Below are 14019 nucleotides of genomic sequence, written 5' to 3' on the forward strand. Positions count from 1 at the left end.
TCCAGCCAAGCTTGAAAACCCAAAGTTTAAAAGGCAGAAGCCACAGGACTTGGAGAAACCTGGAAGCCAGGCATGGAAAATGGGACAGCTTCTGCCACAAACCCTCTTTTTCTACCAGTGAGATCTGCAGAGGGGAATGAGATGGTGAAAGAGACCTTTTAACTTTGTGCAGCTGCCTGAGAATTAAGCTGTCACTGCTCGTGCCCCTGCCTGTAGGTCCATGCTGCCCTACTCAAAGCCTCCTCTGGTCCCTGACGTTGCTGTGCCGGGGACAGGAGCTGGAGCCAGCTGCTGTGGTCATGGTTGGCAGATCAATCCAGGCTGGCCTGCTGACAAAGGAAGCACATGGGACAGAGGAATGTACTGACCTTTAACAGCACAACCATCAGAGGAAAAATAAAATAGCCACAGTCACATGGATTAGAGTCCTAAGGCTCATATGGACCCACTGATGTCAACATTTACTCATAGAAATAAGGGCTCTTAAAAGGAGAGCTGTGTTTTCCCACAACTCTGGGTTTGAGCACAAAGCCGCTCTTGCCTCAGGGTAGGAGGCTCAAGGTGGGAGAAAGGCAAAGCTCCCACTTCCATGTGTGTTTACAAACAGGCACATCCCATCTGTGAGCACGTCACATCTGCTGCCTGCAGTACCTGCAGGAGGAAGCATCCAGGTGTGCCCTGGATCGAGAATGCCATTCAACACACTAATCAACTGGCAATTTCTGGTGACCAGCTTTTAAACAATACTTATCTATTAGTATTTTTATCTAAGGTTGGGTGAAAAGGCAGTAAATACAACCTGCAATGTTGCTGAGTTGCTTAGGAGTGACAGGCAAGTAGCCAACAGCCATCCTCCAGCCACTCTGGGCGTCCAGCCTCAACATGCAACAGATTCTCAGTTCTTTGCTTGCTGCCAGCTCACATCCTTATGCTGCCCTTCATGGGCCAGCTCAAGTCCTTCTTTGAAGTGTTCTCCTTAAAGCCTTTTACAGCAGTGGCTCTGTAGCTGCCAGTCTCCAGTACAGGAGTTTAAAACATGTCCCTCCAGGCAGTGACCGGCAGCAAACACCTGAGGGCTTCACAAAAAAGTACTTAGTTCATATTTGGTGCCTAGCCAAAAACCATCAAGATTGCTGTGCTGTAAGGCTGGAGCTGCAATCAGTGAGTCAACAGTGAGAGCTCAAAAAGCTGACAAACCAGGCAGAGGGTAAGCCAGCCCTGATGACAGCCAGCAGGAACAACAGACAAACCCTCCCAGCCTCCAAGCAAACACCACCAGGTAAGCGACACACGGTGGGTAGAGCTTCCCTGCAGGCAGAGCTGCCAGGGCCCAGAGGTGGGGCTGTGCACCTGTGCAGCGCTGCCCTCTCTTGTGCCTCACAAGAGGCACCAAGCAAACATCACACTCATGCCCCTCCAGCATGGGCACAGCTGCGGCTGGCACACGCACCAACGCTGACACCTGGGGTGTGGCTGGGCACCACGGCTGAGTCCTCTTGCTCAGTGAATTTTAGTCAACAAAGAGCTGCACTGCAGCGCAAAAAGCAGCTCTGTGGCGAGTGCTTCAGCAGTCAGTCTTGTCACACAGTGGTCTCCTGTCTCCCACCTGCTCCTCCTACCCCTGCACATAGTACAGATGCTCTTTCCAGCCGCTGACACTTACCTCCTTCTGCTCCAGCAAACAAATCACTTCAGACCTTGCATGGATTTTTTTTGTCCTTGGCAAAAGCTTTGCTGTAACTTCTGGTCTCATTCTTCCCTTGGCAGAAATCAGTCCTACTGTGACAGCCAAATATTTAGGGTAAAACCTCACCCTTGCTGCAGTATATCACTCCTCTTCCCATCACGCGAGCTTGACCAAAGCCTCATGCTGCTCATTCTTCACCTCCATACAGGGCAATGCCCTGCTCTGTATAGCTTGGACCATGAAGGCCATGAGGGAAGAGCTGTTTGTTTCACTTAATTACATGTATAACATCTAGCACAAAATAACCCAGTGACTGGACTCCTCAGTGTAAATGCAGGTAACTAAGAGTAATAACATACAGCCCCGGCCCTCACAGACATCTCACTGTCACGTTCCACTTCCACAGCTGAGGGAGGAGGCAAAGAGGTCACCAAACAACTGCAGCAGCCAATCAGCAAGAGAGCCATTGCACAGATACACACGTGTTCTGCTCAGACAAAAGGCAGACATCGAGCCAGCTCCGAGATGAGGCCACCATGGCGCAAAGCGCCACCTGGCTTGGCCCAGCCCTGGGTCCAGGTCCCATGTCGCTACCGGAGACAGGTCACGCTCATCAATCACATTGCAGTTCACTCCCGCTCTGGGAAAAGCTGTGATGATGCTCAGATCACCAGAAGGCAGCACCACGCTTCCCATCAATCCTAGTCAGAGAAAGGCCACCCAAATAGCTCAGAAGAGCAAAACAGCCATCGGGCTGCACCAAGGTGGCCAATGTCAGTGCAAGGTAGCTAGCAGGCAGGACAGGGGCAAGCAGGTACGGCACAGGGATGTGGACATCCAGGTCGATTTATTACACACAGGAATGAAAATTTCCGTTAAAAAAAAAAAAAACAAACAACTGTTTGGGAATATTGTTGATGGTTTTACAGGATTGGCCTCATGGTGACAAAATGAAAGTCATAGGATTCTGGCAGGCCCTGGTGTCGCGTGTGGTTAAATCGCCTCCAGGTGAAGACAGGGAGCCCGCCCTGCACTGGGGGACCATTGATGGCAGTGGCTGTGAACGCTGAGGCCAGGCGGAAATCTGACACCTGTAATAAAGGGCAAGAGTTCAGGGCAAAAGGGTTGGTGGTGTCTGATGTGCACCCACCCCACAGGGCAGGAACAGCTCTGGGAGATTTTATAACAATACAGTAAAGAAAGCAAGAAAAGGGCCACGCGTGCTGGCCAGGCCACGTTCCTCCCCTGCGCAGGGGCATCTGCAGCCACAGAATCGCCAGCACTGCAAGGTGGGGGCCAAACACAAGAACAAGCACGGGCTGCCCTCCAGCCCTTACACTATCCAGAGGGAGAGAGGCTGCACATCTGACCTCAAGACAACCCTCTCTGGGTTTTCTTGTCTCCAGAAGAGCTGGAGCTGCAGCAGGCAGCCCAGAGGGTCTGCCCTAAGCTTTGCTGCTGAAGTGTTAAGCGCTTGGGCTGTCCCCTGGGGCACAGTCAGGCTAATTCAGGAAAGGAGGAAGGCAGCACAGAGTTAATATTGCTGCCCAGACCCTGTCCTGTTCCTTCATTATCTCCCAAGAGGTCCCCAGCCTGCTCCATTTTCCCAAACTCAGAGACACTAAAATTGTCTTTATAACTCCCTTACCAGACCCCTCTACACAGCAATTTTCTGCATTCATCTGACAGTCCCCAGCTCTGCCAGCTCCTACTGGCCACACTTGTGCAAGCTGGCTGGACCCACAGCACTGGCGATGACAAAACAGCCACCACAGGGCCCACCCCAGCAACCAAACTCTTAATCTGGACCCCACAGCATAAAACAGCAGGCTGGACCCCACAGCATAAAACACTGTGTCACTTCCCAGCGCACCAGGGCTGGAGAGCTGCTTGCTCAGGTGTTGGCCCTCACAGTGAAAATACTGCACGAGCTGCCTAGAAAAGCGGCTGCTTTCCCCAAGATCTAAGGATTTTCCCCACATCCCCTTAAAAAACAAGCGGTTTCACAGAGAGGTGGGGCCCTGGAGCAGGGTGACTCACTAGACAGCCAGGCTTTTTATCAACGTCAATCTAAAATGAGGCTGAAAACACATTCCTGTGGGCTCTGGGGAGGCACCCACACAGCCCCCATGAACAGGAGTCTGAGGCTGTACAACAGGCACCTTCTCTGCATGATGGAAGATTCATTTCATCTCTTGGGCTCCTCCTACTGCAAGGGTATGGGGTTTAACCCCTAAACACCGCAAGTTCCCATGGACATAATTCTTTCACACACCCCCCCTTGTACCCTCTGCCACTGTGCCAGGACTGGTGTCAGGGACAGGAGATGCAGCTCTGCACAGAATTACCATCTCATGATCTGCCCATGCACCGGGACAACATGGAAAGAGGGAAGAGACAGGCCTGGCCGTGCCTGCCCTAGTGCAGGGAAACGTGCTACAGGTCTGACAGGAGCACAAACAGGCTGCAGCAAACATTCAGCAGATATTGAAATGGGGGTAATTTACCTTGGAGTCATAGCAGCCTGCAGGCACTGGGAAAGAAGGATTCAAGTCTTCCCGGCAGCAAATGGTGTTGCAAGGGTTATGTTCAGCATAAGGATCATGCTGGTAGTCTGGGGAGAAATGCAGCGGGGAGGGAAGGAAAGAAGAAAACAAGTTATTCCCCTCACAAAAAAAAAAAAAAAAGCTGATGCGAAGTGCTTGAGCCACTAAAAGCTGGATAAGTGCGCTGGCAGAAACACGGCTGTACCACATTGCTCTCATGCTTCTCCCCACGTACCACCTAGACATCAGTGCTCGAGACAGGACATTAAGTAGACAAGCTCCTAATCCAAGTCCATACAGCTGTTTCTGCAACCCAGGGGCACTGCTGCCAACCTCTGACCACAAACACCTGCAACTGCACAAGGTGCAAGTTTGCAGGAACTTTGTCAGGAGAAAAAAAACAAAAAAGAGAGAGAAAAGGAAGGAGGGGTGACGGGAAAGGAAAACTGCAGCAGTTAGAGCCTTTATTTTCCTGTTCTGGACTAAAATGAGTGGCAAGGAGCAAAGCCTTCAAACACCCATTGTAGTAGCTGCAAGCTAGGAGGGCAAGGTGGACAAGCCTCAATGTCTCTGAGCATCCTGCTACTCACAGCCCTACAGCAGCGACACTCCACCCTGGGAGAGCCCTCCAAGCCCCCAGCCTGGTAATCAGCATGATCCTTATAACTGGGAATAAAAATATAGCATGCAAAGCTATCTGCACTTAGAGGTGGGCTTAGCCAGAAGTTTAAGCTGGTTTTAATTCAATTAAGGAGAAACCTGTCAGGGAAAAGAGGAGCATTACCTGCCAAAGATCATTTGCCTGATCAGGGAAAAAAGACATGAAGTTTTACACCACATTCTCTGGTATGATCTGACCTAACTGTTGCTTAGGATTTAAGGTTTTCTAGATTGACAGGCTATAGATGTATTAGGTAACAGCAGTCCACAGAGTCTCTTGGAGAGTCAGAAGCTCTCTGGAAAGGTCGAACAGCAAGCCCAAAGGTGCTCCTTCTAGAAGGAATGCAGTTTTGTTTCTGTTAAGAATAATTGTAGCCTGCTTTCCTACATTGACAGTAAGCACGTGTTCTCTTTCGCTCTGCACCTAGGGTGATATAATTCTGATCTGTATGTGAGGCTGTAGCTTCCCACTATGATCCAAGGAATAAAAGTAACACTGCTTTCTTAAGATCAGTTCTACAACATAAAAAGACATGTCTTACTGTTGTATCTCATGATGTACTTCATGCTTTCCAAGTTGGTCACCTTGCCCTGGTCACGACGGAAGATTTTTGCTCTCGGAGCAAGCTCATAAGAGAAATCCATTCCATACTTCTCAACGTATGCTGCATACCCACTGAGATTGTAAATCTTTTCATGGAAAGGGATATTGTATGAAGGCCAGTAACCTGCCAGAGACAAAACCCAATCTGTTAATCACTTAGAAAAGTTGAATGCTCTTGCTTATATCAAAAGAAAACCAAACCATTTTCCATACTGCATTGCCTGAACAGCATGTCAATGAATAACACGTCAAACTGGTTTGAACACAAGAAAATAAAGCAATAGTCACTGGCATGGCCAGGGATGACACCCAGTATAACACCACTAAGACAGTACCCAAGCAACCTGCCCCAAACTTCCACCGTGAGGACTCATCCTGCAAAACAGCTGAGATTAGACTTGCAGGATTCTTTCCCCGCCTCTGCCCAGCTCACCAAGGCAGAGTCACACACCGTGCTGTGTCAGGGGTGGATGGACACAGACAAACGCACACGGACCACCGAGTCAACAGGGACGAGCAGGAGGCAGGACTGCAAAGAGCACACGCACACTTTGTGCGGTGGCGGCTGAAAAGCTGTGGTTGCACACAGCGAAGAAAGAAAGGGCAGAGGGGAGCTGCCTTTGAGGGTTGAGAAGCAATTGAGCATTGCAGCAGAGTCCTGCCCTAAATTTTTGAAGAGCAAGTGCGAATCCTGCAGTTCTGTTAACTCTAAGGGGCAGGGTTACCAGACAGAACTCCAGAGTTTTAAGTAGTCAACATACAATGTGAAACAAGTCCAGTCTACAAAGCAGAGAAGCTTGTAAAGAGCCAGGAGACCATCCAGGTCAGCACCTGAGTACAGCAATTTCTGCAAGAAATAAAAATAGACACCTGTACCTTAACTCTTTCTCTTTTTGCAAGGTGGGCACCAAGGAGTGTTCAGGCAGAGAGTATATAACATGAGCTAGTCCCAAGAGCAGTACACTTTCAGGTTCCCTCCAAAGCACTAGTGTTCCTGTTGTTGGTGGGGAATGCTGCTTCTCGGACCACACATCAGGATTTGGCTGAGAGATTCACTATCTAGACACAGGTAAATGCACGACTCTGTGTAATAACATCAGCCCAGCACAACTTGAGGAGTCTGGCTGTAAGATGCTCTTGAAATCCACTGGGGCTCACTAGGAGTGATACACCCAGATACAAACCAAACTTCCCGAAGGAGAGGTATGCAGCATAAGCTTAAAGACTGCTATAAGCTGGTAAAACCTGCCTGCTAGGCCTGGCAGGGTGAACAGTGACAAAACACAAGCCAGAGATGGTGTAAGGTTGAAAGAGGGTGAACAGGATGACATGGAAGCAGCAAAAATTCTCTGAAACAAAATGCCTTCTCCTCTGCCCATCAGAGCAAGAGATCTCAGCAATATCGAGAGGCAGAGCAATGAGAATATTATGCATGTGGTGGAAGAGATCAAGATCCCAGGTTCTGATCTGATGCATTGTTCTTGATGCTGAGATCAATGTGCTACTCACTCATCATCAAGCAGCATGAATTGCAGCCCACTCCTGTGCTCTGCCTCTATACTGGAAACAGTATAGCCTCACCCTGTAAAGGGCAACAGAAGAGATTCCTGGTTTTTAGAACTCACCTGCACTGGCCTACAAACAAGCTGACAGAAGCCATAAAAAAAACCCCAAACCTTTCAGTTTTCAAACCCATATAAGAAAATGTTTTTTCATCAGATACAGGGCTTACTACAGCAACGCCTGCCTTTTCTCACCTGAGAACTCAGTTGCTATTCTCTGTTGTTTCTGGGTTTATGCTTGAAAGAGACTTAAAAACCCAATGCTGGTGCAAACTCACTTTGACCAAACGAGAGTGTCACAAGTGCGTTATCTTTGCATACCAGCTACAAGGCAATGATGTGTCAGAGTCAACTAACCTACAAATGCTTTTAGCCAGCACTGCTCTCGAGAAAGGCAAACTCGTCCTGCACCTGGGCTGCTCCAAGCACCTGGGAACAAGGCAGGGGCCTCAATGGGACTTGTCTGGTGTCCTCCATAGTGTGGAGGAGACCAAATCCGCTGCATTCAGAAGCAGTGCTGGTTTACAGCAGCTGAGGTCTCCAAGGCAGCACCTGTGGGGTGTTCAGCCCAGCCTGTGTGCTGAGGACTGTCCTTATGATGTTTAAACTCCCAGAGACTGACTGCTGCGTTATCCAATACACACAAGGTACGTTTAGATACCTGGCAAAAGCCATACTGTACATGTAAAATAATACGTTTCACCACCTGAACTGCACACAAACACTGAAGATGAGGTGCAAAAGCCTGCTTTCAGATCTTCAACATATAAAGGAGCCAGAGAAGCATAAGGGAGAGACACAGGATTTTTCCAAGTTATCAGTGAGAACCCTCTTATAAAACTATATTGACATTGCAGTAATGCCTAAAATAAGCCAGAACTTTCCAAGGAACCAGACACAATGAAAAATTCCAAAGGGAAACAAACCCAGCTGCTGACAGAAATGCATGACCAGTCATTTTGATGATGAAGAGCAATTCATCAATTCACCTCTTCAGCATGTGATTAGAGAACGGAGCACAAAGCACCAGACACACATTTAAATCCATGGAATGTGCTCAGGATTTGGACGCTGACATAAAGTGTCTAGAAAACACTTGTGAATGGAACATGACAGTAGGCATTTTGCTTTACCCAGATTTTTACTTGTTTGTTTCCCATGAAGTTGCTGCTAGTGGATTGAGGAATCTTTTAAACAACAAATATCTATCAGATAACAGAGCTCCAGAAAAGTTCACGAGCTGGTCCTAACATAAAACTTCTCTCATATTTAAAAGTTCATCTCCTTGTATGGTTACCCACTCACTAAATATTTTGAGTAACCCACAGGATAACAGTTATTTAGTAGCGCTTCAAACAGACCTCACTTTTTTCCTCATGGACCTTTGAGATGGGACAAAATAATACCAGGCAAAAAAAAAAAAAAAAGAAAAAGAAAGAAAATAGAAATAAGTCTATTTTTTCCCTCCCCTGCCTCTAAGAAACACAGATGCTCACCACATTTCTGCTGCAACACACAGGAGAAGTTAATGCAATGCAATAGACCTGGCAATAGAGGGATGGTCTCACAAAGCTTTCTAACTCAGCACTAGTGTTCACTAAACCCTTGTCATGTATGAAGCACAATTGTCCATCAGCTGGCATAAAGAGATGGCTTTCCTAAGCCAGTAACTACTACAGGAGCCATTACCTTTCCGGAGAACGTTCGTTTGATCAGAATACTCCACAAGGGTTGGGATCTGCTCAACAATGTACAACGCACCCTCATCGAGGCTCTTCTGCAGCCTGACCTTCTTCAGGTCCAGCACCATGTACTGATTGTTGTAGGTCCCTGGGTATGAGAGCAAAGAGGGAGTTACGTGTCCTGCCTGGGGAAGCAAAAGGGTTCAAGGGGGACAGGGAACACATCCTTTCTCTCTCAGATTCCTATGAAAGTGTACTTACCAGAGTTGCACCTTGAGAAGGTTTCTGCCCAAGTTTTGCCATCCTCTGCCATCATGTTCGCAATGCGGACCCTCTGCCAAGCGAACAGGGATTCAGGCACTACTTGCTTAAGGAGGGTTTCATTGAACACACTGTTGGTGGTCTGCAACATCACCAAGCCGCTGCCTAGTATGTAAAAGTCATCCAGGGACACCAAAAAGCCTTAAAGAGCAATAATAAAAAAACTGTTATCTTTTTGAACTTTTGATCTACTCATAGAACAAAACAGAGAGACAAAACAAGAGGATGTGAATGAGTCAACGTACGCATGTTTGAAATCAAACTGTATAAATATTAAAGATGAGGTGGCAACTTCTGCCACTGCTTTGAGCCCACCTGGCAACACAATTTCTCATTTATCATGCTTTCCATACACAACCTAATTCTTTGTCTAAAGTGTTTGCTTCATGTTTGCATCCCAAGCTTGGAAGTTTCTTCTTCACATGTCAAGCTATGTCTCCTCCTTATGTTGAGGATGACATATTGTAAATGCCTAGTGAGTGTTTGTTTCTAACAAAGAGCACCTCTTAAATCATAAACCGCATCCTGTATATGGGAGAAAGTTTCACCTGCTTCTCTTTCTGACATGTCATTGAGGTTTCATGCCCATCAACCCTGCAAACTCAACACAGCAATGGATCTCTGGGCAGGATTCCCTTCCAGGTTACATGCCAACAGAAGTCCCAGGTCCAACTGCAGATCCCAGGCCAGGAGGTGGCAGATGGAGCTGCAAAGGTCAGCTGTAATGCCATGGATAGCATGGTGACTACTTACAGAGCAGAAATAACCTGACTTTGAAATTCCCCAGCGGATCCAGGTCAGCCAGACTGAGGAAGAAAGGGTGTTAACTGAGCTCCTGATGGGGAAGTCATCTAGAAGCCAGTATCTTGTTAATGAGTTTTTAATGGTATCACTCTTGTAAGTGTGCAAAATGCTGCACAACAGCATAATAGTTGAGTTCCACTACGAAATCTTCTACAACAAGCTTTATCATGCCCTCTGCAAGCAAACTAAGGTCAGCAACCCATGACAGTCAGAAAGAAAACTCAGCTCTGCCTCCTGTTCCTGGGCTTTCATCATCTCCTTCAAGCAAAAGTAATATTTAAGGGCTCTGTTTCTGTAAGATTCCTTTAAAGTCTCAAGTTCTCAAATCAGAACAGGTATGAAAACATACGTTGTGGTCACCTGTTCTCTAAAATTATGTCAGTACAGAACAGGCAGAGCACCCTGGCAAGTTGTGGTTGCTCGTATTTTATTCTTGGAGACAGAAAAAGTACATCAATAAATTATGTACATCAACAGCAGAGCTCCCTCTTAAGTAAGTAAGGACAAGAAGAGAAACACTCTAAACCTGACTCTGCCAGTCTATTTATACAAAGACATGGGACCCTCCAGCAATAAACTGTTGTGTAACAAGTCGAGTGGTTGCCTGGAGTTAAGAAATGAAATTGTTAAACAACTGTGATCCAAATTGAATGCCAATTCCCATGTGGGTGCCAGTACGAAGTACCCTACTTCAAAATAAACTAAACAGTTTTTTCTTCTTTTTCAATCAACAGCTGAGATAACATAGAAAAACTCAAAGCAAATGTCAACACAAGGAATGATGCAGAATTAACTGAAGTTTGAACTCTGTAATTCAAATAACTTGCAAAACATAGCTAAGCTGAAAACCAGGGCATTTTCTTCAAGGCCTCAGTATTTACCCAGTTTTATCCTGCAATGTTTGATAACACAGCGTGTCCTCCATGATACACCATTACTAGCCTAATTATTCTGAGGAACCATATATATTCACCATTTTGACTTAAGGCATAGACACCCTTGAAACAAAGGGACGTTGAAACACATACCTCAGGTTTATTCAGGGCAAAGACATCCACAAAAATAGAAGCTGGCTGAAGCCCAGAGTTATTAACATATATCTGATGTCATTCTTGCCTTCTTACGTATGAGAATATGTTGTAATTGAAAATGTCTTTTATGTCATCTGTTATCTCCCTGTATGTTTCACCTACTTTTTCTGTAAACCCATCTCCCATTTTTAATCAGAAACACTCAAATTTGGTTTTGGTTGATTGGTTTTTGTTAATTGTGTGGGTTTGTTGTTGGTTTGGTTTGGGGGTGGGGGGGCATTCAGGGTTTTTTTGTGTTTTGTTTGGGGGTTTTCTTTTTTTGGGGGGGAGGGTGTTTTGTTTTGTTTGTTTTCCTCTCTCCAATGAATCTGACTCCTTCTACATAGAAACAAGCAAAAGCACTTCTGATTGCATCTCTGCGTCTGTGCCATTTAGATTCAGTTTCCAGTCACCACTGAAAAACTGAAGTTTCCCGAGTCTGGAGTTTCATTCATCATGAGAACATTAATCAGCCAAGAAGAGCAAAATACTTTTTGAAATCTGAGCCACAGTGTTCTCCAGAGAACCAGCACACCAAGGAGCATGTGGGGGGTAAGAGGTTCCTGGCAGCTATTGTTCCTGAAGAGGCAGGTTGCTGCTTTCTGAACCAGATGGCATCAGGTTTTTTGATGTTTTAAAAGGTCGTTGTGCTCATTCAAGCACAAAAAGGGTCAGTATTACAGGCTGCAAGTCAGAGACATGAGGTCTATCCACCACCTCACAGAAATGAGAGTAGCTCCCAGCTGAGATGCTCTAGGCTACAAACACACTTGACAATGAGAAAGGAGATGTCTTCTCTGGATTAGTTTTCTTAATCCCATCAGCAGCTGCTTCTCATGCCAAGTCTGAGCTCCTGCCAGCTGCCTGCTTTCCACTTGCAGACCTCTCCTTGGCACTAAGAAATAGCACATCCCACACTATGGCTCTGGCTTCTCACCTCCAAAGTGCATCAGACACTTCCTCTGCTTCCCTCCAGTTATTGGAGGGAGCAGGGAACAAGAAACGGTCTGGCAATACCTCATGAGCAAACTGGTCCCCTGAATACAAGGCTTTCCGTGTCTTGTTCCTCCTACCTCTTGCTCAGGCTGTGGGGAAGGATAATGCTGCACTTTCTGACCCTGCACTCACACCAGGTTACTTCAAGGCAAGGGACACATTACCTCTTTCTCCTGCCTTAGCACCATACATGAGACATCCATCAAGACAGCTTGTGCCACCTTGTTCCCATGTCACAGCCTCTCTCAGCCACGCAAGATCCCAACAGCAGACCAGGGGAACAAAGGTGGTAGCAAAGTTCTTATCAGTTGTTTTACTTAAACCACCAAAAATCAGTGTAACAGACTTAACAAGACTGTGGCTTGGCCCAGAGAAAGTAGGTCTCTACCCAAGCCAGAGTGCTTGGGTCCAAAAAGCAGGTTCACTTTCCTAAATGGGCTTCAAAACTAACTGTTCAAGAAGCGGTCCACCCAAACGGACGGAAATCTTGGGAGCTGCTGTCCAAGGAAAACTGCAACTTTAATCAGTTAATTGGGCTCATTTCTTTGAATGCCTCAACAAGGCAGCGTAGAGCAGTGACTGCACTGCAGAGGTGGGGACAGGACATACTAGATAGGCAGGACATATTAGATATGTCCTGCAAAACACAGCACCTACCTAGTCTCTGTCATCTCGTTTCTTACCCTCCCAAACGAGCACAGCTTTACTCAACATTTGTGACCAACTCCAACTTGTCTGTGCCATTTAAGTGCTCTCTGCTAGGTATGGATTCAACAACTGCATTAAGTATGTATGTACAGAACCTGAACAAGGCACTGAAGTCAGGGGTGCCCAAGGATTCGGCTCAGAGACATTCCTCCTTTCCAGAAATTCACAGGGCTGTCCTACATGCAGCTCTGCACAGATGCCTTCAACAGAAGAGAAAGCCAAGACTGTGAGCAGAGTCCAAGTGAAGATTAGGATTAGCGTGGAAATGAGGAGCAAGTGGCTAAATCACACTGCAAAAGCAGAGATTACTACTCCCGCTCATCTCCACTAGACTGTGCTTCTGCAGTGCTCCTGTTGCTCTGAGAAAAGGACAAAGCAGCAAAGAGAGGACTTGCAATAAGAGGGGACATTTGAGCAGGCTGGCAGGAATGTGGGGAGCTGCTGCAGAAGCCAGGATGGACTCTGCAATTCCTGCCTGTCCTCCTACCTGCTCAGTCCCAGCAGAACCAAGGAAGCATGAGGCCCTCTAGCTGTGTCATCACACACATGCTGACATGCATCAGGGTTAGTGAATAGTCTTAGATCCTTTGAGTCACAAATATTATTTTTTGCAGCGTAGCAGCCTGACTTTTGAAATTCAGAAAACAAACAATCTGGACAATTTAATCTCTGATTTCAGGAGAAATCACAGAGTTGGCACATTTCTTCTGAGAAGGTAAATGACTCCTTGAAGCTTTTCTTACACATCTTTTGCACAGCAGTAGAATTTTACTTCACATCCAACATATTAGATGACAGAAGTATTTAATTACTCAGGTGTCACTGAAGGCCTGGAAGGACAACTGTCTTTTAATGCTCTTTGTTTCCTCCAAAAGTCAATACTTTCATGTACATTAGGAGACTTTAGTAGCTTGGACATTATTACTGGTTCTTAGTGTCTACCAGGATGTAGAATAACAGAATAACTTGCATGCAGGGAGAACTTACAGTCATCAAGTTGAACTGTGGCCAGGACCTGCAAATTCCTTGGTCAGATACCCTGAAAATATAAGGCTTCATCTCATCACGACATGGAGCAGAGGAATTTGGCAGCTCCCTCTTTGCTGCGTCATGTCCCTAGATCATTACCAGGCCAGTGCTTTGGCGCTTACTCATGCCCTGGAAAACTGCAAGTTCGTGAACTACGCCCACAGTTAACGCAATGTGCCATAGTCAATGGATCTTGCTTATCTAGTGCTTCTGAAAGTACCCTGTAATTAGGCAGCCACCAAGTACACTTTGCATACCACAAGTCTCTCAGACTTCACTGTAGCCATGGGAATTATGTTTTGCAATAATTCTAACTCAGTTTTGTCAGTAGAAGTACACCTTACCACATC

General features: G+C 46.5%; 1 protein-coding gene across 2 annotated transcripts in view; it reads right to left on the reverse strand.

Annotated features, from left to right (window-relative positions):
* Positions 1-2515: 2515 nt before the first annotated feature.
* PLBD1 (phospholipase B domain containing 1) overlaps positions 2516-14019 on the reverse strand; it is a 40344-nt gene continuing 28840 nt past the window's right edge. For both annotated transcript variants that reach the window (XM_065045405.1, XM_065045411.1), the window contains exons 7-11: positions 9003-9203; positions 8749-8889; positions 5436-5621; positions 4195-4301; positions 2516-2778 (exon numbers count right to left, since the gene is read on the reverse strand). In XM_065045405.1, coding sequence (XP_064901477.1) covers positions 2611-2778; positions 4195-4301; positions 5436-5621; positions 8749-8889; positions 9003-9203 — 803 coding nt within the window. In that variant the 3' untranslated portion in view covers positions 2516-2610. The remainder of the gene's footprint in view (positions 2779-4194; positions 4302-5435; positions 5622-8748; positions 8890-9002; positions 9204-14019) is intronic.

The sequence above is a fragment of the Columba livia genome, chromosome 1 (genome assembly GCF_036013475.1).
Source record: "Columba livia isolate bColLiv1 breed racing homer chromosome 1, bColLiv1.pat.W.v2, whole genome shotgun sequence".
In the NCBI taxonomy this organism is placed as follows: domain Eukaryota; kingdom Metazoa; phylum Chordata; class Aves; order Columbiformes; family Columbidae; genus Columba; species Columba livia.